This window comes from Panicum virgatum, chromosome 6K (genome assembly GCF_016808335.1).
Source record: "Panicum virgatum strain AP13 chromosome 6K, P.virgatum_v5, whole genome shotgun sequence".
Taxonomy (NCBI): Eukaryota; Viridiplantae; Streptophyta; class Magnoliopsida; order Poales; family Poaceae; genus Panicum; species Panicum virgatum.
The window spans coordinates 28,904,057-28,925,152 of NC_053141.1; the positions used below are offsets into that span (position 1 = coordinate 28,904,057).

Below are 21,096 nucleotides of genomic sequence, written 5' to 3' on the forward strand. Positions count from 1 at the left end.
GGTGTGGAAGGCGTATTGTAGATGTACTCCGGCCGGTGCGGAAGACGTTGATCCATCGGGGCCAGTGGTGAGCCGTAGTCAAGCTATAAGCGATCACAACCGGTGAGATCGCCGTGGTCGCGGCCGGCGCCTTGGTCGTATGCCATGGAAGTCCTAGATCGTTGTGGTCTGTTCCGGCGCCGGCCGGTGGCAAGGATGGCGACCACGACCAGGAACTGCGCAACCTGCTGCAAGCAACAGTTCAATATGTACACGTACGTAATAGCTAGCTAGCGTTAGGAGCTTCGCCGGTTAAGATCATTGGATGGCTCACATACCTCACTGCAGACTCGTAGTGTGCCTTGTCGCTTGCCTCACCATGAAGCGACTGCGGTTCCAGATGAGCGAACACGGAGCAACACAGCCTGGGGAGCAGCTACGGCGTGCTGCGGCCGTGCGGAGAGCAGGCAGCGGCGTCGGAGGTAGCCGCATCGAAGTGAGCGTCGTCGTCGGACTGGTTGCGTGTGCTGCTCTGTCGGGAGGACGCGTCGTCGGAGGCGGCGCCGTAGGCAGGATGCAAGCCGTAGGAACCTCGTGCGACGGCTCCTCGTCGTGGCGCTCGGGAGAGGGGGCGATGTGCAGGGAGGATCGAGGGCCGTCGGCGTCGGAGGCAGCCGCGTCGAAGGGGACGTCGTCGTCGGACGGAGCGCTGTCGGCAGGACGCAAGGTGCAACAGGCCGCGACGACTCCCGGCGACGGTGCTCGAGAGAGGGGTGATGAGCAGGACGCGACGGCTTCTGGCTCCTGGATGAGCAGGTCGCGACGGCTCTCCTGGATGGAAACTTGACTCCCTGCTTGACTCCTGGATGGAAACTTAGTCAAACATGGAAACATGCGTGTGGCTGATTTGCATGCGTCGTGTGGCTAGTTAAACATGGTAACATGCATGCGCAACTGATTTGATTCCTTTCCATCCATCAGAACATGCGCGGGAGGCAGCCGAAACAGGCGATGGAGGAGCCAATGAGCACGCGGGTATGTGTGGGCTGGTAAAGAAAGGGGCGGTGACAAAAAAAATTTCAGTTTGGGCAGAAACATTTTCCTTCTCTCCATTTTTTCGGTCCACCCAGGTGCTGTCAAACAATTGGCCGGGCTTTGAAAAGTTGTTTTGTGAGGGGGTGGGTGGAGTTAATTTTGGTGAGAATTGTATTACAAAGTTTCAACTTTTATAGTATAGAAGTATAGATATAGATAGATAGATAGATTTATAGCATAGATTGAGAATTTCTCTAGATAAAAAAATACTTCTTCCATAACTTTCATTGCACTCAAGTTCCAATTATCCAATATTATTATTAATGACAATCAAAGATACCTATGCCTATATCATTTCATTCTCACCAAACGAAAAAAAGGAAAACTCTTATCTATCACAAACTCACACACCCTTCCGCTCACAGCACGAATCTGGGAGCTAGCCTCACGCCAAGGCGTTGACCGCGACGGGACTTCTGACATAGTGGGTCCCGTCCGTCCAGACGAGCTTCCCGAACAAGTAGCCTATCCTGACCTTGTCCTTCTGCGACGTCACCGTCACGTTGAACGTCTTCTCCTCGCCAATCTTGCTGAACTCCAGCACCGTCGGCTTCACCTCCATGGCGACCCCGATCGGCGCGCGCCACGACGTACCTGGCCGGCCGGCCCACATTCCTCAGCCGGCGCGCCACCGTCGTCTGTGAGCCGCGTAGCGCCGGCACCATGATGGATGGGTAGTTGAGGTCCTCCATCAGCGACGCCTTGTCCGGGTAGGCGAATTTGCCGGCGCTCAGCCACTTCATGTCCGCCGGGCCGAACCCCATGGAGCAAAGGAAGGTGAAGTAGTCCTCGGGTGCGGCATCGTACACGAGGCCCGGGTCGACGGCGCGGTTGGGGTGCACGTTGCCGGCGCCGTAGGCGAACGTGTTGGCCTCCTTGCCGTCGTGGTCGCGCATCGGCGCTCCGGTGTTGTCCTGGGTGCGCGTGGTGGTCATGATTGCGGAACGCATCGCGGCGGGGCTGCACTCCGGGCGCGCCGCCTTGAGGAGGCCGATGACGCCGGAGTTGTGCGGGCACGACATGGATGTGCCGGACAGGATTGCGTACTCCAACCACCGCTTGTCAGATGAGAGCTCCGTCGGGCTGACGTACTCAGTGAACACGGCCAGGATGTCAACCCTCGGCGCGGCGATGTCCGGCTTCATCACGGACGGCAGCATCCCGCTGGGCCCGCGGGAGGAGAAGCGAGCGATGGACGGCGAGTTCTTCACTCCGACCTCCGTCTTTGTAACACCCAGGAAAACCGCGGACGGTCCGCTAGGGATCGGCGGACGGTCCGCCAGAGTAATGCCCAGATATTTAGCTGGATGTGGGCCCGGTCGTCATCTCCTCCTTCCTCATTCCCACCTCGACCAGAGACGAGCGCAGCTCATCCGCTCGCGCCGCCGTCGCCCCCTTCCGTCAATCTCCCTCCTCCGGCCACCATACTTCGATTCCTCGCGCGAGCACCTTCCCCAGCACCTCCTCCACCGTCCCCAACCCCCAGCCCGGCTTCTCCCCGGCCAGAATCACTCCAACCACCACCTGTCACCATTGGAGCCTCTTGGAGCTTTGCTCCACCGTCGATCTGACTCTCCGGTCGTCCTCCGCCCGAACCGACCGCAGGAATGGATTCATGGTGAGTCACTTATGCCCCCTGGCCTCTTTCCCCCTCCCGCCGTGCTTACTGCTACCTGTCGGGTGGTCTGCAAAAGTGAGTCGCGGACGGTCCGCCTAGGAGGGCCGGACAGTCCGCCGGTCAGGTTAGAAGTTGTCCAGAGACGATGTTATCTCTTGTGTTTTTGTGGGATTGAACTGCGGACGGTCCGTTATTGGAGAGCGGACAGTCCGCCGTAGAGATAAAAAATTGTCCAGAGACGATGTTGTCTCTGGTGGGGTTCGCTGGGTTGAACTACGGATGGTCCGCAATTGGAGAGAGGACAGTCCGTCGTATAGTCTAGAATTTTGTCCAGGGACATTATCGTTTCTGGTGGAATTGGCAGAGTGAACTGCGGACGGTTCGCCAAGGAGGGCCGGACGGTCCGCAGTAGACATTAAAATTTTGTCTAGAGGCGTCGTTGCCTCTGGTGGTATTGCAGAGTTAAACTGCAGACAGTCCGCGATGTTGGAGCGGACGGTCCGCCGTATAGATTGAGATTTGTCCAGAGAGGTAGTTGGTTCTGTTGGGTCGGCAGAGTTGTACTGCGGACGGTCCGCCACTTGGGCGCAGATAGTCCGCAGGGCATTCCAGTTGATGTATAATAGTTGCATCATTGAGCTGCACTCAATTATTTCATATACATTCATGTAGCATCCGCCGTTGAGGACGTCGTGTTCGAGGTGCTTGCGGCACCACAGGAGCAGCCGGAGCAAGCCCAGGAGGAGAGGCATGAGAACCCGGCCCAGGGCCCATCTAACCCAAGCTCTGAGCAGCAGACTGAAGGCAAACCTAGGTGCACATCCTATTAATTCAAATTTTAACACCAAGATATGTATTTATTATTTGTGCATTATGGTTAGGAGTTGTTTGAAACCCTAGTGGCATGAACCCTAGGTTTACTTGAGTTATACTAGTATGTATAGGACGATAGATATGCTATGCTAAATAGGCTTCAGTAGAAGTTGAGTAATTTTTGGTTACTCGTGAGATATAGGTTGTTTATTATGTTTCCATATATGAGTTACTCATCTTGGGATGGAAGTCTTAGAATGAAAGAAAGAATAGAATCTGAAACCGGGCGGGAGAGGTGTAGTTCCGCCTATGTCGGTTAAGGACCGAGCCGTTGTCGGCCCTGCTGATCATGTTTGAACTGTACTAACCGCATGCCGGGAGTAGGAGGTAGTCGAAACCGGTAAGCCTAGTACTGTCTCACTTTGAAAGTACAGAACTTCATCACCACCCCTTAGGGCGAGTCGAGTAGTCGTGGAGAAATGAGATGCATATGTTTACTTTTGGTGGTCTCTCGTTGAGCTCGGCTGACTATATGTAGGTTGGGCGGTTCTGTAATTCGAGGCGGGAAGGGGAAGGGTTGGTGCGTGTGGTCCGACGGGGTATACGCGTGCCGTGTTGGATAGGTCCACCTTGCAAGGTTAAATCAAATCGATTCGCCGTCAGTCGCTCTCAGACATGGGCACCTTGATCACTGCGTCACAGCGTAGTATCGAGTGGGAGTATGTATGACATATGGTTATATTCACTTGGAATGATATTATATGCTTTACCCTGTTTGCTCTAGATATGCCAAATTTAGATGATGGTCAAGATATATAGAATCATGAGCTAAAAATATGGAAATAAGGATTCACTTTAGTCTCTTTTCCTGCAAAACTAACCACCAGCCAAAAGCTTTGCATGTCTAGATATGTGGGCTAAGTTATACCCACTGGTCGGGTAAGTCTGGCATGTTATAGTGTTTTTGAGATTTTTCCGTAGAAGTTGATGGGGGTGTGAGTTTAAGGTCTTAAGGACCTTTGTAGGTGACGTTCGGGTCATAAGATTTTATTGGCGCGGCGCGAATGTTTGTGAAAGCGTGTCGGTCGAACTGGAGAGCACTGTCTGGCAGTTCAAATGTGTTGCACGGACAGTCCGGTCATGACACGCGGACGTTCCGTCGTCCATTAAGGAAAAATTACACAGAACCGTTCGAAACTGAGTTGGGTTGACATTTTGTAAAGCGGACGGTCCGCAGACGCTAAGCGGACGGTCCGCCTTACGTTTTTCGGCTGGACCAAGGCAGATCGGTCAGACCGACTGGTTGAGCCGATCGAACCGCCTGGCCCCGCCTGCAAGTATTACACTGAAATGTTTTTAAAGCTATACATTCTGCAATGTGTCATGTATTGAAAGATTAGTTACTATCAGGATTGTTTTAATTAACCCGGATGATGGAACTAATCTTGTCATGGTTAAATGCAGAATGGCAGCACCCCCGAACCCTCATGATTTGGCCCAGGCCATTGCGGCCATGCTCACCGAACGCGACGAGCAGACGGCACTCCTCCGGGAGATTGTTGATCAAGGCAGAGTGCAGCGGCATGAGCATCACCACCAGCCAGCTATCCCTAGGTATGAGCAGTTTTTGAACACCCAGCCACCTCTCTTCCATAAGGCGGATGAGCCACTGGAAGCAGATAGCTGGCTCCGGACCATCGAGTCCAAGTTCACCCTGCACCCGTACAATGATGGGGCAAGGCAGGATTTGCAGCCCAGCAGCTCAGGGGTCGCGCACGCACTTGGTGGGACAATCACATGGCCATGTTCCCCGAGGGCACTCGGTTCACCTGGGTCGAGTTTAAGGAAGCATTCAGGGCGCATCACATTCCAGCGGGAGTGATCAGGAGGAAGCTCATGGAGTTCTTGGCCCTAAAGCAGGGCAACAACAGTGTGATGCAATATGCCCAGAATTTCAACACACTCTCACAGTACGCTGGGTACCACGTGGACACGGATGAGAAGAAATAGGCGTGTTTCAGGCAGGGGTTTAGCAGTAAGCTCCAGGATCGCCTGGCGATGTTTAAATTCAACGCTTTTAGTGAGCTAGTCAATGGGGCTATCATTCAGGAGGACGCCCACCTAGCTCATAAAGCAGAAAAGAAGAGAAAGTCACCGGCAGTGAGGTCTTCTAGCAGTGCTCCTCAGAGGCTCCGCCTGGTGCAGTCGAGCCCACAGCGTGCCCCCTTTCAGCACCAGCCACCGCAGCAGTGGGGATACAGGCCCCCTCAGTACACTCAGCCACAGGGGACAGTCAGGCCTCCTGCCCCTCAGCAGAATGAGCAGAAGGTCTGGGGGTCTAGGTGCAGCAGCCGGGGGTGCGCCCCAATTTGTTTCCGTGCTACAACTGTGGGCAGCCGGGGCACTTTGCCCGGAACTGTTTGATGCCACCAAAGCTGGCCCAGCAGTCCGGTCAACAGAGCAAGAAGCAGAATGTGGCTCATTTCAAGCCGGGGCAAGTGCACTACACCACCCTCGTGGGTATTCCTGAGGGAGCTCCAGTGATGACGGGTACATTCTCAGTTAACAATCACCCCGTCACAGTATTATTTGTTTCTGGGGCGTCTCATACTTTCATTAGCAAAGAGTGTGTAATTAGACTTGGGCTGGAAGTAGAACATATGTTGGTTCCCTATAGTATTCATTCACCTGGAGGGCAATTACTAACCAACCAAACGGTCAAGCAAGTGCCTTTACGGCTTCAAGGAAAAAATTTTGTCACTCATTTAATTGTGTTACCAACACAGACAGTGGATATTATCCTTGGTATGAATTGGATGAAATTTCATGGGATTCTTCTGGACACTTTGTCATATTCTGTGCATATAAATTCTCATCTCCATGGTTATGTGACCCTATCTCTAAGGGACCATGAGTTAATTACTCCAACTGTGAGTCACACCGAGGGCAAGACTTTGGCTGACATACCAGTGGTGTGTGAGTACCCGGATGTTTTTCCGGAGGATTTAGCCGGGATGCCACCGGATCGCAATGTTGAGTTTGTAATTGAATTGCAACCGGGAACGGCACCCATTTCCCGAAGACCTTATCGGATGCCACCCAATGAACTGGTGCAATTAAAGAAGCAATTGCAAGAGCTGCTCGACAAAGGCTATATTCGTCCTAGCACTTCGTCCTGGGGCCGTCCAACACTTTTTGTTAAAAAGAAGGATCAAAGCCTCAAGTTGTGTGTGGACTATAGACTTCTGAATGCCGTCGCAATCAAGAATAAATATCCACTTCCCCGGATTGATATTTTTTTTGATCAGCTATTCGGGGCCAAAGTGTTTTCCAAGATTGATCTCCGCTCGGGTTATCATCAGATCAAATCTGAGCCGAAGATATTCCTAAGACGGCTTTCTCTACCAGATATGGACTTTATTAATATCTGGTGATGTCCTTCGGGTTAACAAACGCTCCGGCACATTTCATGTATCTCATGAACTCGGTATTCATGCCTGAGCTGGATAAGTTTGTCGTGGTTTTCATTGATGACATTCTTATATATTCCAAGAATGAAGAAGAACATGCTGAGCACCTTCGCATTATTCTCCAGCATCTCAGAGAGCACAAGTTATATGCTAAATTCGGCAAATGTGATTTCTGGCTCAAGGAGGTTCAATTCTTGGGCCATATTATCTCCGAGGCGGGTATTTCTGTGGACCCCAGTAAAATTCAAGACATATTGAATTGGAAGACTCCAGAGTCTATTTCAGAGATCCGAAGTTTTCTTGGGCTAGTAGGTTATTATCGCCGGTTTGTACCGGATTTCTCCAAAATTGCTAGGCCCATGACCGAATTGCTTAAGAAAGAGGTGGAATTTGTTTGGGACGACAAATGTGATCAGGCTTTCCAGACGTTGAGAAGGCTTTTAACGTCTGCCCCTGTCTTGGCTCAGCCGGACATTGCTCGTCCTTTTGATGTTTACTGTGATGCATCAGGTACGAGTTGTGGCCGTGTTCTCATTCCTGCCTTTGGCTTAGCCAAATATTGCTCTGGCCTTGACATTTTTGTGTAATGCATTAGGTACGGGCCCCGGCTGCGTCCTTATGCAAGAACAGCGGGTGATTGCTTATGCTTCGAGAGCCCTCAGGCGGCATGAGGAGAATTATGCTACACATGATTTGGAGCTTACAGCAGTGGTGCATGCATTAAAAAATCTGGCGCCATTATCTTCTTGGCAATCCTATTCATATATACTCAGACCACAAGAGTCTTAAGTATATCTTCACCCAGAGCGAGCTGAATTTGCGCCAGAGACGGTGGTTAGAGTTAATTAAGGATTATGACCTGGAGATTCATTACCACCCGGGTAAGGCAAATGTTGTTGCTGATGCATTGAGTCGCAAGGCAAGTTGCAACTGGGTCTCAGCTACAGTTTGGCATGAAACTTTGTGTCAAGAAATGGAGAAGATGAATTTGGCTATTGTAGCTGAGGGTACTCTTGCTAACATTGTCCTCACTCCAACTCTTCGAGATCAAGTTATTGCGGCTCAGAAGGACAATATTGGCATGGAAAAGATTAGGCAAAGGCTCAAAGAGAATGACCCTCGAGTGGCATGTTTCCATTTAGATGGCGAGGGTGTTTTATGGTTTAAGAACCGGCTGGTGGTACATAAGGATTTAGAACTCCGAAAACAAATTCTGGTGGACCAGGATGAAACGTGAGGTCGCCAAATATGTGTCCGAGTGCGATATCTATCAAAGAGTCAAAGCAAGTCATCTCAGACCTGCTGGTATGCTACAACCGTTGGATATCCCTTCGTGGAAGTGGGAGGATATTAGTATAGACTTCATTGTTGGTTTGCCTCCCACGACAAAGCGATATGACTCTATTTGGGTTATCGTTGACCGCCTCACTAAATCCGCTCATTTTCTTCCAGTGAAGACCAGTTATTCATCTCACCAATATGCTGAGACATATATGGCTCAGATTGTGAGTCTTCATGGTGTACCCAAAACAATCATATCAGACAGAGGCTCACAGTTTGTTGCACGTTTTTGGGAATAGTTGCATGCATCTCTGGGTACTCAGCTTATTCGCAGCTCCGCCTATCATCCTCAGACCGATGGTCAAACTGAGCGAATCAATCAAAATCTGGAGGATATGCTTAGAGCCTGTGTACTCTCTTATAGCAAGAAATGGGATGAATGCCTGCCTTTAGCAGAATTTTCTTATAACAACAGTTATCAAGAAAGCATCAAAATGGCTCCTTTTGAGGCATTATGTGGGCGGAGGTGTAGAACTCCAGTGAACTGGTCAGAAGCCGGGGAAATAAATGTGTTCGGCCCTGAGATGGTCAGTGAGGCAGATGAACAAGTCCGGTTCATACAGGAGAATTTGAAAATAGCCCAATCCCGACAAAAAAGATATGCGGACAAGAAACGTCAGTCCATCTCATTCCAAGTGGGAGACCATGTTTACTTGCGGGTATCTCCAATGAAAAGAGTCCAGCGATTCGGAGTGAAGGGAAAGCTCGCACCTCGCTATGTTGGGCCTTTTCCTATCATTGAGCGGTGCGGGCCGGTAGCATATCGCGTACTCCAACCGCCGCTTGTCGGATGCGAGCTCCATCGGGTTGACGTACTCGGTGAACATGGCCAGGATGTCGACCCCCGGCGCGGCGATGCTCGGCTTCATCACGGACGGCAGCATCCCGCTGGGCCCGCGGGAGGAGAAGCGAGCGATGGACGGCGAGTTCTTCACGCCGACCTCCGTCTTTGTAACACCCAGGAAAACCGCGGATGGTTCGCTAGGGATCGGCGGACGGTCCGCCAGAGTAACGCCCATATATTTAGCTGGATGTGGGCCTGGTCGTCATCTCCTGCTTCCTCATTCCCACCTCGACCAAAGACGAGCGCAGCTCGTCCGCTCGCGCCGCCGTCGCCCCCTTCCGTCGATCTCCCTCCTCCGGCCACCATACTTCGATTGCTCATGCGAGCACCTTCCCCAGGACCTCCTCCACTGTCCCCAACCCCCAGCTCGGCTTCTCCCCGGCCGGAATCACTCCTACCACCACCGGTCACCATTGGAGCCTCTTGGAGCTTTGTTCCACCGTCGATCCGCCTCTCCGGTCGTCCTCCGCCCGAACCGACCGCGGGAATAGATTCGTGGTGAGTCACTTGTGCCCCCTGGCCTCTTTCCCCGTCCCGTTGTGTGCCGCCGCCGCCGTGCTTACTGCCGCCTGTCGGGTGGTCTGCAAAAGTGAGTCGCGGATGGTCCGCCTAGGAGGGCCGGACTGTCCGCCGGTCAGGTTAGAAGTTGTCCAGAGACGATGTTGTCTCTGGTGTTTTTGTAGGATTGAACAGCGGACGGTCCGCTGTTGGAGAGCGGACAGTCCGCCGTAGAGATCAAAAATTGTCCAGAGACGATGTTGTCTCTGGTGGGGTTCGCAGGGTTGAACTGCGGATGGTCCGCTATTAAAGACCGGACAGTCCGCTGTATAGTCTAGAATTTTGTCCAGGGACGTTATCGTTTCTGGTTGAATTGGCAGAGTGAACTGCGAACGGTCCGCCAAGGAGGGCCGGACGGTCCGCAGTAGAGATTAAAATTTTGTCTAGAGGCGTTGTTGCCTCTGGTGGTATTGCAGAGTTAAACTGTGGACAGTCCGCGATGTTGGAGCGGACGGTCTGCCGTATAGATTGAGATTTGTCCAGAGAGGTAGTTGGTTCTGTTGGGTCGGCAGAGTTGTACTGCGGACGGTCCGCCACTTGGGCGCAGACAGTCCGCAGGGCATTCCAGTTGAAGTATAATAGTTGCATCATTGAGCTACACTCAATTATTTCATATGCATTCGTGTTGCATCCTCCATTGAGGACGTCGTGTTCGAGGTGATTGCGGCACCGTAGGAGTAGCCGGAGCAAGCCCAGGAGGAGAGGCGTGAGAACCCGGCCCAGGGCCCGTCTAACCCTAGCTCTGAGTAGCAGACTGAAGGCAAGCCCCGGTGCACATCCTATTAATTCAAATTTTAACACCTAGATATGTATTTATTATTTGTGCATTATGGTTAGGAGTTGTTTGAAACCCTAGTGGCATGAACCCTAGGTTTCCTTGAGTTATACTAGTATGCATAGGACGATAGATATACTATGCTAAATAGGGTTCGGTAGAAGTCGAGTAATTTTTGGTTACTCGCGAGATATAGGTTGTTTATTATGTTTCCATATATGAGTTACTCATCTTGGGATGGAAGTCTTAGAATGAAAGAAAGAATAGAATCTGAGACCGGGCGGGAGAGGTGTTGTTCCGCCTGTGTTGGTTAAGGACCGAGCCGTTGTCGGCCCTGCTGATCATGTTTGAACTGTACTAACCGTATGCCGGGAGTAGGAGGTAGTCGAAACGGTAAGCCTAGTACTGTCTCGCTTCGAATGTACAGAACTTCATCACCACCCCTTAGGGCGAGTCGAGTAGTCGCGGAGAAACGGGATGCATATGTTTAATTTTGGTGGTCTCTCGTTGAGCTCGGCTGACTATATGTAGGTGGGGCGGTTCTGTAATTCGAGGCGGGAAGGGGAAGGGTTGGTGCGTGTGGTCCGACGGGGTATACGCGTGCCGTGTTGGATAGGTCCACCTTGCAAGGTTAAATCGAATCGATTCGCCGTCAGTTGCTCTCGGACGTGGGCACCTTGATCACTGCGTCACAGCATAGTATCGAGTGGGAGTATGTATGTCATATGGTTATATTCACTTGGAATGATATTATATGCTTTACCATGTTTGCTCTAGATATGCCAAATTTAGATGATGGTCATGATATATAGAATCATGAGCTAAAAATATGGAAATAAGGATTCACTTTAGTCGCTTTTCCGCAAAACTAACCACCAACCAAAAGTTTTGCATGTCTAGATATGTTGGCTAAGTTATACCCACTGGTCGGTTAAGTCTTGCTGAGTATTAGTTGCTCAGGGCTTTTGTTGAAACATTACTGCAGGACACGCAGACGTAGACTTCTGTCCTTGCTGCGCTAAGTTCATCTGCTGGGATGCAGAGGGATGGGAGGTTGTGGAGCCAGACGTTTAGTTAGGGATCTCCCTAGGTACACTTTTGGTAGTTGTAGGCCCCGTTCCTCTAGTTGAACCCGGATTTCAGTAATGCAAAGTTTGTAAATTATGTATTTATTCAAACTTGGTTTGTAAAACTTAAGATTAAGTCTTATGAATATTTGCTTTATTTTCGAATTTTTGTCGTGCTTGTACCATCTGCGCTTATCTTCGCGTGGGACTATTGGTGTTGTTTTGATCGGGATGTGGGTTGAGAAAGGATCGCCAAATTAAGCCGTTAAGTTAATGCACCCGATGTGTTCAAATGACGGCCATTATGCTTAATTAGAGTTTTAATTTGACGGTGCTGTCACAGTCTTGGACGGCGAGATGTTCGCCACGGGGTTGCTCGTCGACGTCATGTAGTTGTGCAGTGCGACGGCCTCGCTGTAGGTGATCATGGTGGCCGGCAGCACGTGCGGATCGGCGACGATGTCGTCGCCGTCCATCCTGTTGTTGGCGAGGATCATCCCGGCCCCCGCCGGCGTTGAGCACGGCCATGCCTTTGTTGACGCGCGGGACGTCGCCGCCGCGCACGCACACGACGATCTTGCCCTTCACCTTGGCGGGGTCCAGCGTGCCCATTCCGCACTGGGAGCGCGGCCAAGGAGCTGGTGTTGGCGTGGCCGGCGTGCCTGGCGTCGACCATCGGGTAAAGCGTGCTCGAGTGCAGCGTGGTGGACTCCAAGCTCATCCCTTTCATGCGCGCGCTGTTGCCGAGGGTGAGGACGTTGGGGAAGTCCCTGTTGACGGTGCTGGCGGCGACGGTGATGACCCACGGCGCGGCGTTGACGGCGGTGTCGTCGTAGGGCCCCGAGTTGCCGGCGGAGCAGACGACGGAAATGCCCTGGGTGGCGGCGTGGAGGGAGCCGAGCGTGACGGCCTCGTGGAAGAGGGACTGCACGTCGGCGAGGGGCGCGTCCTGGCCGAAGGAGACGGAGATGACGTCGGCGCCGTCGTGGATGGCGGCCTCGAAGCCCGCGAGGACGTCGGCGGTGGCGCACTCGCCCGACCAGCAGACCTTGTACGCCGCGACGCGGGCGCGCGGCGCGCCGCCCTTGGCGGTGCCGTTGGCGTAGCCGAAGAGGCTGGCGCGCGGCACGAAGCTGCCCCCGGCGGTGGAGAGCGTGTGCGTGCCGTGGCCCTTGGTGTCGCGCGTCCAGTTGGCGTCCACCACCGCCGGGTTGTTGAGCAGCATGTCCTTGTTGAAGTACTTGGCGCCGATCAGCTTCCTGCAACGCCATCACCGATCGTCACCATCAAGGAGCAGGATTGAACAATCGAAAAGCTAGCTAGCTGGGGATCGGAGCTCGCTCGCTCGCTCACTTGTTGCAGGGCACGGCGTACTTGACGGTGTCCAGGCAGGAGTCCTTCCACGGTTCCACCGCTCGGACACCTCGCCCATGTCGTCGTCGGTGAAGCTGCTGGACTCCGGCCACACGCCTTCGCCGGATCAGATCACGCACGTCGTCGATCAGTAGAGCTCGATCGAACGAATGGATGCGACGATGGAATCGAAAGAAATGCATCAGAGAACGAATCGATAATAATTAATCTTTCCTACCGCTGTCGAGGTTTGCGATGATCACGTCCTGCCCGAACTTGGCGTGCTTCCAGATGGATTCGGGGAGGATCTGGCCGTCGCGCTCCAGGTCCATGAAGTCCCACGACCGCGTCGTGTGCAGCTTCAGCATCTTGCTCTCCAGCACCGTCACCACGTCAGGGTGCTCTGCTCCGTCAATGGAGAAGCAGCAATCGTGACTTCTCTCTTTCTCTCTCTCTCCCTCTCTCTCTTTGAAGAATGTTAATCAACCAAAATTCAAGTTTGGTCGGGGAATCGTTTTCTCTTCTTACTTGCAATTTGGTTTGCGACGTCCTCCTCTTCGTGTAGGAGTAGAAGATCGAGTCTTGCGCCATCTCCTTGCTGCTCGTTTCATCAACACTTGATTGTCAGAAACCAGCTCGGACCCCATTAACTTATACAGCTATAATTTTAAGGGATAAGTCTATTTTACAATCTCGAACTAGTCAAAAAGTCCGTTTTTCAACCTCCTACTACGAAACCGGGTAACCTAGACCCTCGAACTGACAAAACCGTCCGAATCACCCCTCGAGCATTGTAGCAAGATGTTTTGAGGGTGGTTTGCTACAGTAACATTTTCGAATTTTTGGAATTTCACACCTCTCTCAATTAAATAAGAAAGAAAGTATAGTTAATATTGTCTAAAAATCATGATATTTTTTGGGAGGTAGATAAAAAGACAAGGAATTTATTTTGGCTAGATGTGATACATTAAACATAATGAAATTTGAATTATAAAGTTTTAAAAATGAGTAGAATTCAAAATTTCTTGAATTTTTGGGTTAGCTAAACCTTTGATAAAAATGAAATAAAAATATGATAATTCATAATTTTTTATTTAGTTTAATAAGGTATTTTTTATTGGCCCAAGTTTTTATGAAAGTTTTTGAATTCCTTCGCAATGCTCAAATTTGAATCAAATTTGATTCCTCAAATTTTAATTTATGAATTTTCTATAGAACTTGGGCCAATAAAAAGTACATAACTAAACTAAATAAAAAATTATGAATTATCATATTTTTAATGCATTTTTATCATAGGTTTAGCTGACCTAAAAATTCAAGGATTTTTGAATTCTACCTATTTTTAAAATTTTATAATTCAAATTCCTTTATGTCTATTGCAGTACATCTAGCCAAAATAGATTCCTTGTCTTTTGATCTACCTCCCAAAAAAATATCATGATTTTTAGACAATATTAACTATGCTTTCTTTATTATTTAATTGAGAGAGGTGTGAAATTCCAAAAATTCGGAAATTTTACTGTAGCAAAACCGCCTTTGGCTGAGTCAGGGTTGTTTTTCAAACGGTTTCGTTAGTTGGAGGTGTAGGATGTCCGGTTTCGTAGTTCAAGGGCCAAAATCGGACTATCGTGATAGTTCAGGGTTGAAAAACAAACTTTTCCCTAATTTTAATTCAAAAGGATGAAACGACTGCAGATCAATGCCCCCTTCTTATGGCTAGGTAAAACCCAATGATGGTATTGGTATCTACCATTCTACCTGCCAAGAACTGATCCCAGGAGCTCGTGGTGTGACTCGGTTGCGCGGGCATGCTCCTTTGGTGACGCGTCACGACCATAGGCATGTGCTCCAAGATACACGATGTAGGACTGCATGCGCATTAACACAGTGCAAACAAAAAAATCAAGCGCTGCTTAACCATCGTCACAACAAATGCTAATCTTGATTAGTCTCTCTTTAGTGTCACTACTAGCGACCTGAATTCTACAGATCGTCCAAGAGACAATGGTAAACTCTCTGCAAGATCTATGCGTTGAATGCTCGCAAAATAAAAGAAATCGTGGATGTGCTGAAAACTGGACACCGAATTCGGGGATCGCAACGCGTTGGGCTGATCATCTAGCTTGCCTTCTTGTATGCTTGTACGAGATGCCACTCAGCGGTGCACAGGAGCACGACGGCGGCGACCAAGAGCAGCAGCCTCCTCGCCATCTCCTCAGATGTCCTCACGGCACGCTTGTCTCTCCCAAATGTTGGGAGTTTAGGAGCTGCGCTTTAGGCATAATAACCATCGTGGAGGATTTTTTTTTTGATGTTTCAGTGTCTATATTTGGCTAGCTTTAACTGCTAGCAACGAAGCGGATCACCAAGAGAAAGTTTCAACACCGGACTGAGTTACTAACAAGGGAGTAGGGTTTTTTCTTTTCTTTTTGGAGATACTTGATTTGGAGCTGCGGGTGTGTTTGGTTGCTCGCATGCCCGTTGGGAGGAAAGGAAAAAAGTTCGATTTACTCTCTTCAACTATAGCCAAAGTCTAAATAACCCCCTAAAATATAACTTAGTTCAATTTATCCCCTAGACTATGTCATTTAGTTCATTTTAGCCCATAATACAATTTGTCTTTTTTTTGTTACTCCATACAAGTTGAAGTTTAATTTCAAATTTTGCAAGATAATAGTGGGCATCACAATGAATATTTAGAAAAAAATATAATTTTTTACCATTAGTTTTAATATAATTTTGAACTCTAATTATTAATTTACTATTAAATATTCTAACCTATGAAAATATTGATAAAAAATATGATATATTTTCTAACATGCTTTATGTTGTGTACTGTTATCTTGTAAAATTTCAATTTAAAACTCCACCTATGCATAGACAAATGAAAAAGACAAATTTTATTACGGGGTAATTTGAACCCAAATGCATAGTTTGAGGGGTGAAATGAACCAAACAATAATTTATGGGGTTATTCAGACTTTGACTATAACTGAGGGGAGTAATTTAGACTTTTTCCAATTAGAAATGTATACAGTCTTTTTCTAAATAAAAAAATTAGAGCAAGAGCACTGCCAAATCATATTAGGAGGAGAGAAGTTCAAATCTTATTATATCTAAATACTACAGATTTACAATGGACAAGCTGGCTAGGCCCGTGCTGCAGCACACCCAGCACGGGCCCTAGCTTCGCCCCAGCATAAAAGGGGAGATACGCTACTCGTGAAGATAGCTAAATTCATATGGACCTAAGAAACATCGGAGGCTCCGCAAGCCCAGAACCGAAGGTTGGCCTCTTCCTTGATGAGCTGCATACCATTGTAGGCTCTGCTTTGCTTCCCTTCAAAAATTCTTCTATTTTGTTCCTTCGACAAGTTTCAAGCAGTGTACATCATCACTGCCGCTTTCGTTCTTCGCTGCCCTGCTGGCAAATGTTGCAAAGACTGAAGCCACCAGTCCTCAATGCCTGTAGTAGTAGCCGGCTTGGAAATTAAGTTGTGCGTCCTTGCTTGGAAATGTATACATGTCAGAAGACGACTAAAAAGGCTAGACAGTTTGTGCACATTCAAAGCTTTGAAGTCGTATTATCGAAATTGAAAATGTAACTTGATCTATGACTCCTTAGACGATATCTTCTAAACAAGACCCAATTTAGTATCTACAGCAGCATTTCTTCTGGGATCAGTGTGAATACCGGCGAACATGAACGTGCATATTGAGGGGCAGGTAAATGTCTTATCACGTTCTGATGTAGTCAATTTTTGTAGATCACTAGAACATTTTTGAATTAGTTAGGCATTTTTGTTCTGATATATTAATAATGTAGCCTTGAACTATTTCTCCTCACTGTTGCACACACGTTTTTTTTTGTGCCCATCTAGCTTTGCCAGACTGTTTTATTATATGGTTGCCTGGACGTGATAATAAGAAAATAAAAGATTGTGGTGCATCGCTCATTTCAGTTCACAGCTCTTACAAACTAGCCAGTGTATGGGAATTTCTGGAGACTTCACGACTTACCACCTGGTCGGTGCCGAGTTTTTCAGTTTACAGCTCTCGCATCAGTTTGCTGGATCCCATCATGTTCCGATTTATATGTCTGAATCTTAGACCAACTTTCAAAATATATGTAATGAAGATTACTCCGGTCGCTTACATATACAACAGACAAATGGCGCAAATGTCTTTTTTGCCATTTGGTTTGAACCTACATTACATTGCCTGCCGTTTGGTTAAATCTACATGCTGAAAAAAAAAAGCTTCAGAATAGTGCTTAGCAAGACAAACGTAAAACGAAGAAACCAAGTGCGCTTCCCTAAACCCTCGGATCCAGATGTCCTTCCCAACATCAGTCTCGATCCATGAATAGAAAAAGAAACTCTCGGATCCAGATGCCCCAGAAAATGCTCAGTGACCCAGAAGTATACTCTAGAATTTAGCAGAGTATAGAGTTCACGAGTTTTGCTGTGTTTATCATCTAAGGTTCGATAAAGGATATTTTTGACTAAACCGTAATCATTACACTAATAACTGGGGCCATATATCATTTGATCTCAGCACCAAAAGGTAAATTGTTCCTCAACTTCCGAGCCAGACCCCACCGTCACACCATCAGAGCACCAGTTCCTATTCCCACTCAACTGTTGCAGGTGGCTTTGATGTGATGTCCTGGCAGACACGGTTGATGCCACGGACATTGTTGCAGATTGTGTTGACCACATCTACTAGGAATTCACGGTCAAAATAGTACCTGGAAATTTAAAAAGACAATGACATGATATGATAAGACTAGTGCCGTGCCCATGGGTATCCACGGTTTTAATGACAATTCTTAATCTCTGTATCTACTAAACTAGTAATCCCATTAATCTAGCCATAGAACTCATCAAGCCGCAACACCTATCTTATAAAACAGTGAACTGTTTAAAGACACTGCGTGAATTAGCAGCACTGTGACTGTGAGTGCAAAAAAAAGAAGAAAAAAAACTAACTCTAGGTAATATTAGATAACAGAAAACAGTTCTGTAGGTTAGAACAATTTGCCTAGTAAAAGTTTAGTAAGACTTTGCTAACTATCACATGGGTACTATACTCAAGAATCAAGATACACTATAAGAGAACCAATTGCACTCTGCAGTTTGCACATAAATAAGATGCCTATAGTTTTGGGTTGTCTATACCAGATAGCACCTTTGTTCTGGGCAATAAAAGGCAAAAATCCAGTCTCCCTCAAACACTGGTATTTGAGCTAACCAATTATATCACAATGACAGCCAATTATTTGTTCCTGAACTCAAGAGATAAGAATACAAATGCAACGAAGCAAACTTATCTGTACATGCAACAAAATATTTCAGCAATGTACAACTGTCTCTAAAGTTTGCTAGAAAAAAGTGTAATGGGAGCAGGATCTTTAGTGCTACATACCAATCTGCAGTCATGCCATCCTCACTGGTGATTGCCCTTAAGACAACAGCATTGGAGTGGGTTCGCTGGTCACCTTGAACCCCAACTGTTTGTACCGGCAAGAAGACAGCAAAAGCTTGCCAAATTTTATCATAGAGGCCAGCATCTTTAATAGCCTGAACAAATATGTCATCCACCTAAAACAAATAAAATGAAAATCACATAGTGCATCAAAGGTGCTCTAGCAAAATTTCAACAATATCAAAGGTGCTCTAGCAAAATTTCTGCAATTCTGAAAGTTCAAACCTGACGAAGGGTGTCCAAAGCATTGCCTTGTGTAACATCACCTAGGACACGTACAGCAAGACCAGGCCCAGGAAATGGGTGCCGCTTTAAAAATGAATCTGGGACATTCAAAATACTCCCCAACTTCCGCACCTAGAAACATAGCAATTTGTAGAGAATAAATAATTGAAGTGTTTCTTTTATCATACAACACCTGATAAAGCATTCAACAAAAAAATTCATAAACATAATAAGCAAATTGATGTGGAATGATACCTCATCTTTGAATAGGAGCTTGAGTGGTTCAATGAGTTTTAACTTCATATCTTTTGGAAGGCCACCAACATTGTGATGGCTTTTGATGGTGTGGGAATGTGTCCTTCCACTCCCAGGAGGTGGGCATGATTCAATTACATCAGGGTACAATGTCCCTTGAACTAAATATTCAGGCCTTTTCCCTACCTTCTGTTCCAGCTTGTGAGCAAAATCATCAAAAACAGCTATGAACTCCCTGCCAATAATCTTTCTTTTCTGCTCTGGGTCTTCGATGCCCTTTAACATGCTGAGAAATTGCTCCGAGGCATCAACACATGTAACTGGCAGGTGCAAATCACTTTCAAAGGTTGACATTACTCGTTCTCTCTCCTTGTACCTGCAAAGACGAGGTTGTATGTTAGTTTCATTGAACACTTGGTCGAAATAAGCATATGCTATCAAAAAAGAACTTGAGCAATAAGGCAGCATATTGTTACCTCAATAGACCATTGTCAACAAAAACACAATGAAGCCTATCTCCTATTGCCTTGTGAACAAGGGTGGCAGCAACAGTTGAATCAACTCCACCTGACAATGCACAGATAACATCCTCATCAGGGCCAACCATGCTTTGGATGGTCTTGATTTCTTCATCCAGCACATCTTGCATCTTCCAATCAGCTTTGATCCCACAAACATCAAATAGGAAGCGGCGGAGTGTTTCCATTCCTTGGGGTGAATGTGTAACCTTTGCATAAAAAAAAGTTCATCAGTCATGCTATGTTCTATGGCATCAACAGATTCACAAATAACAACCAGATGCTACACAGAGTAACCATGGATACACAATTAATAATAATACTACCAAAAATTATGTCATCCACTTGCTTTATGAAAACAGAGATTCAATTGAATAATGAATATAGAGTAATTCAATTGAGGCCAATTGAATAACGAAAACCACGTAGCATGGTCATTTATTTGGTGATTTCAGGTAAATGCAAGAGAAGACGGACAACTATACGGATTCAAAATTTATAGCAATCAAACAGTATGCTCCATACAGCTTCCCATAGAAGCTGTCCAACCCCCATCTTATACGAAGTACCAAGGTGGGAAAAGCTTTCCTTTCAAAGAACCAAGAACAGAGGAAATGAATTTATAGTTTAACATTGAAAATTTCATCCGAAAGGTTGCTACCTCGGGGTGATACTGGAGCCCATAAAAGCGCTTCTCCCGATTCTCGATGGCTGCAACGGCGCCCTCGACGCTGCGCGCAACCACCTCGAACCCCTCCGGCAGCCTGACCACCTCATCGCCGTGGCTCATCCACACCGTCTGGCGCTTCCCGGTCTCCGCCTCCCCGTACAGCGCAGAGGACGGCGCCGTCCCCTCGACCTCCATCTTCCCGTACTCCTGCCGCTCCCCGGGCTCCACGGCGCCGCCAAGGGACTGCACGAGCAGCTGCATCCCGTAGCAGACGCCGAGCACGTGGGCGCCCGCGCCATCGGCGAAGTCCAGGAATCCCTCGGGAAAGGTGGGCGCTCCCTCGGCGTGGACGGAGTGGGGCCCGCCGGAGAGGACGATGGCACGCGGGCGCAGGCTCTCGAGGGCGGCAAGCGGCGCCGTGCCGGAGACGCAGAGGGAGAGGACGCCCAGCTGGCGGACGCGGCGGGTGATGAGGTGGGTGTACTGCGAGCCGTAGTCGAGGATGAGGACTAGATTCTCGCCAGAGCCGGCGGAGGCCGGGAGAGCGGCGGCGGAGCCCATGGCGGCGGTGGCGGCGGGGAGGAGGGGATTAGGGTTTTGGTGCTTTGGGGTTTAGGAGTCGGGGATGACCCAGGAAGGCAGATGTTTCACGGGTATTTAACGATGAGTCAACTGACACGTTGGACCGGGAAATGGACCTATACAGATATTGAGATATTCGGCTTGTTTGGATATATACTTCACGTTTAAAACAAGGAAGATATTATGTCTAAATAGAGTTTTATATACCTAGGGTTGAAAACGGTTGGGATAAATCCCGTTCCGTTCCGCTCCGATTTCTACATTTTACCGCGTCGTTTTCGTATTTTCGGACAAATTCGAAATCAATACGAAATTCGGGATGTCAAATTCGAAAACGGGTCGAAAACGGTTTGGCTCCTATCCCGATCGTTTTCGCATTTCCCATATTTGATCGGGATATCCTGTTTTCACAAATTCGAAATATCCCGAATTTGCAGCCCACAAAC

General features: G+C 48.2%; 1 protein-coding gene and 1 pseudogene across 2 annotated transcripts; both read right to left on the bottom strand.

Moving 5' to 3' along the window:
• Nucleotides 1-1,459: 1,459 nt before the first annotated feature.
• Nucleotides 1,460-15,124, bottom strand: LOC120713371 (annotated as a pseudogene).
• A 1,102-nt stretch (nt 15,125-16,226) lies between these two features.
• Nucleotides 16,227-20,747, bottom strand: LOC120712172 (GMP synthase [glutamine-hydrolyzing]-like). 2 transcript variants are annotated; one of them, XM_039997887.1, is made up of 6 exons: nt 20,060-20,747; nt 19,357-19,607; nt 18,881-19,256; nt 18,626-18,757; nt 18,341-18,516; nt 16,227-16,421 (listed from the first exon to the last, which is right to left on the bottom strand). In XM_039997887.1, the coding sequence occupies exons 1-6, from the start codon at nt 20,627-20,629 to the stop codon at nt 16,373-16,375; spliced, it is 1,554 nt and encodes a 517-aa protein (XP_039853821.1). In that variant the 5' UTR covers nt 20,630-20,747; the 3' UTR covers nt 16,227-16,372. The 2 variants fall into 2 exon arrangements, with proteins under 2 accessions (XP_039853821.1, XP_039853820.1); XM_039997886.1 differs by lacking the exon at nt 16,227-16,421 and adding an exon at nt 17,040-17,663.
• Nucleotides 20,748-21,096: the final 349 nt, after the last annotated feature.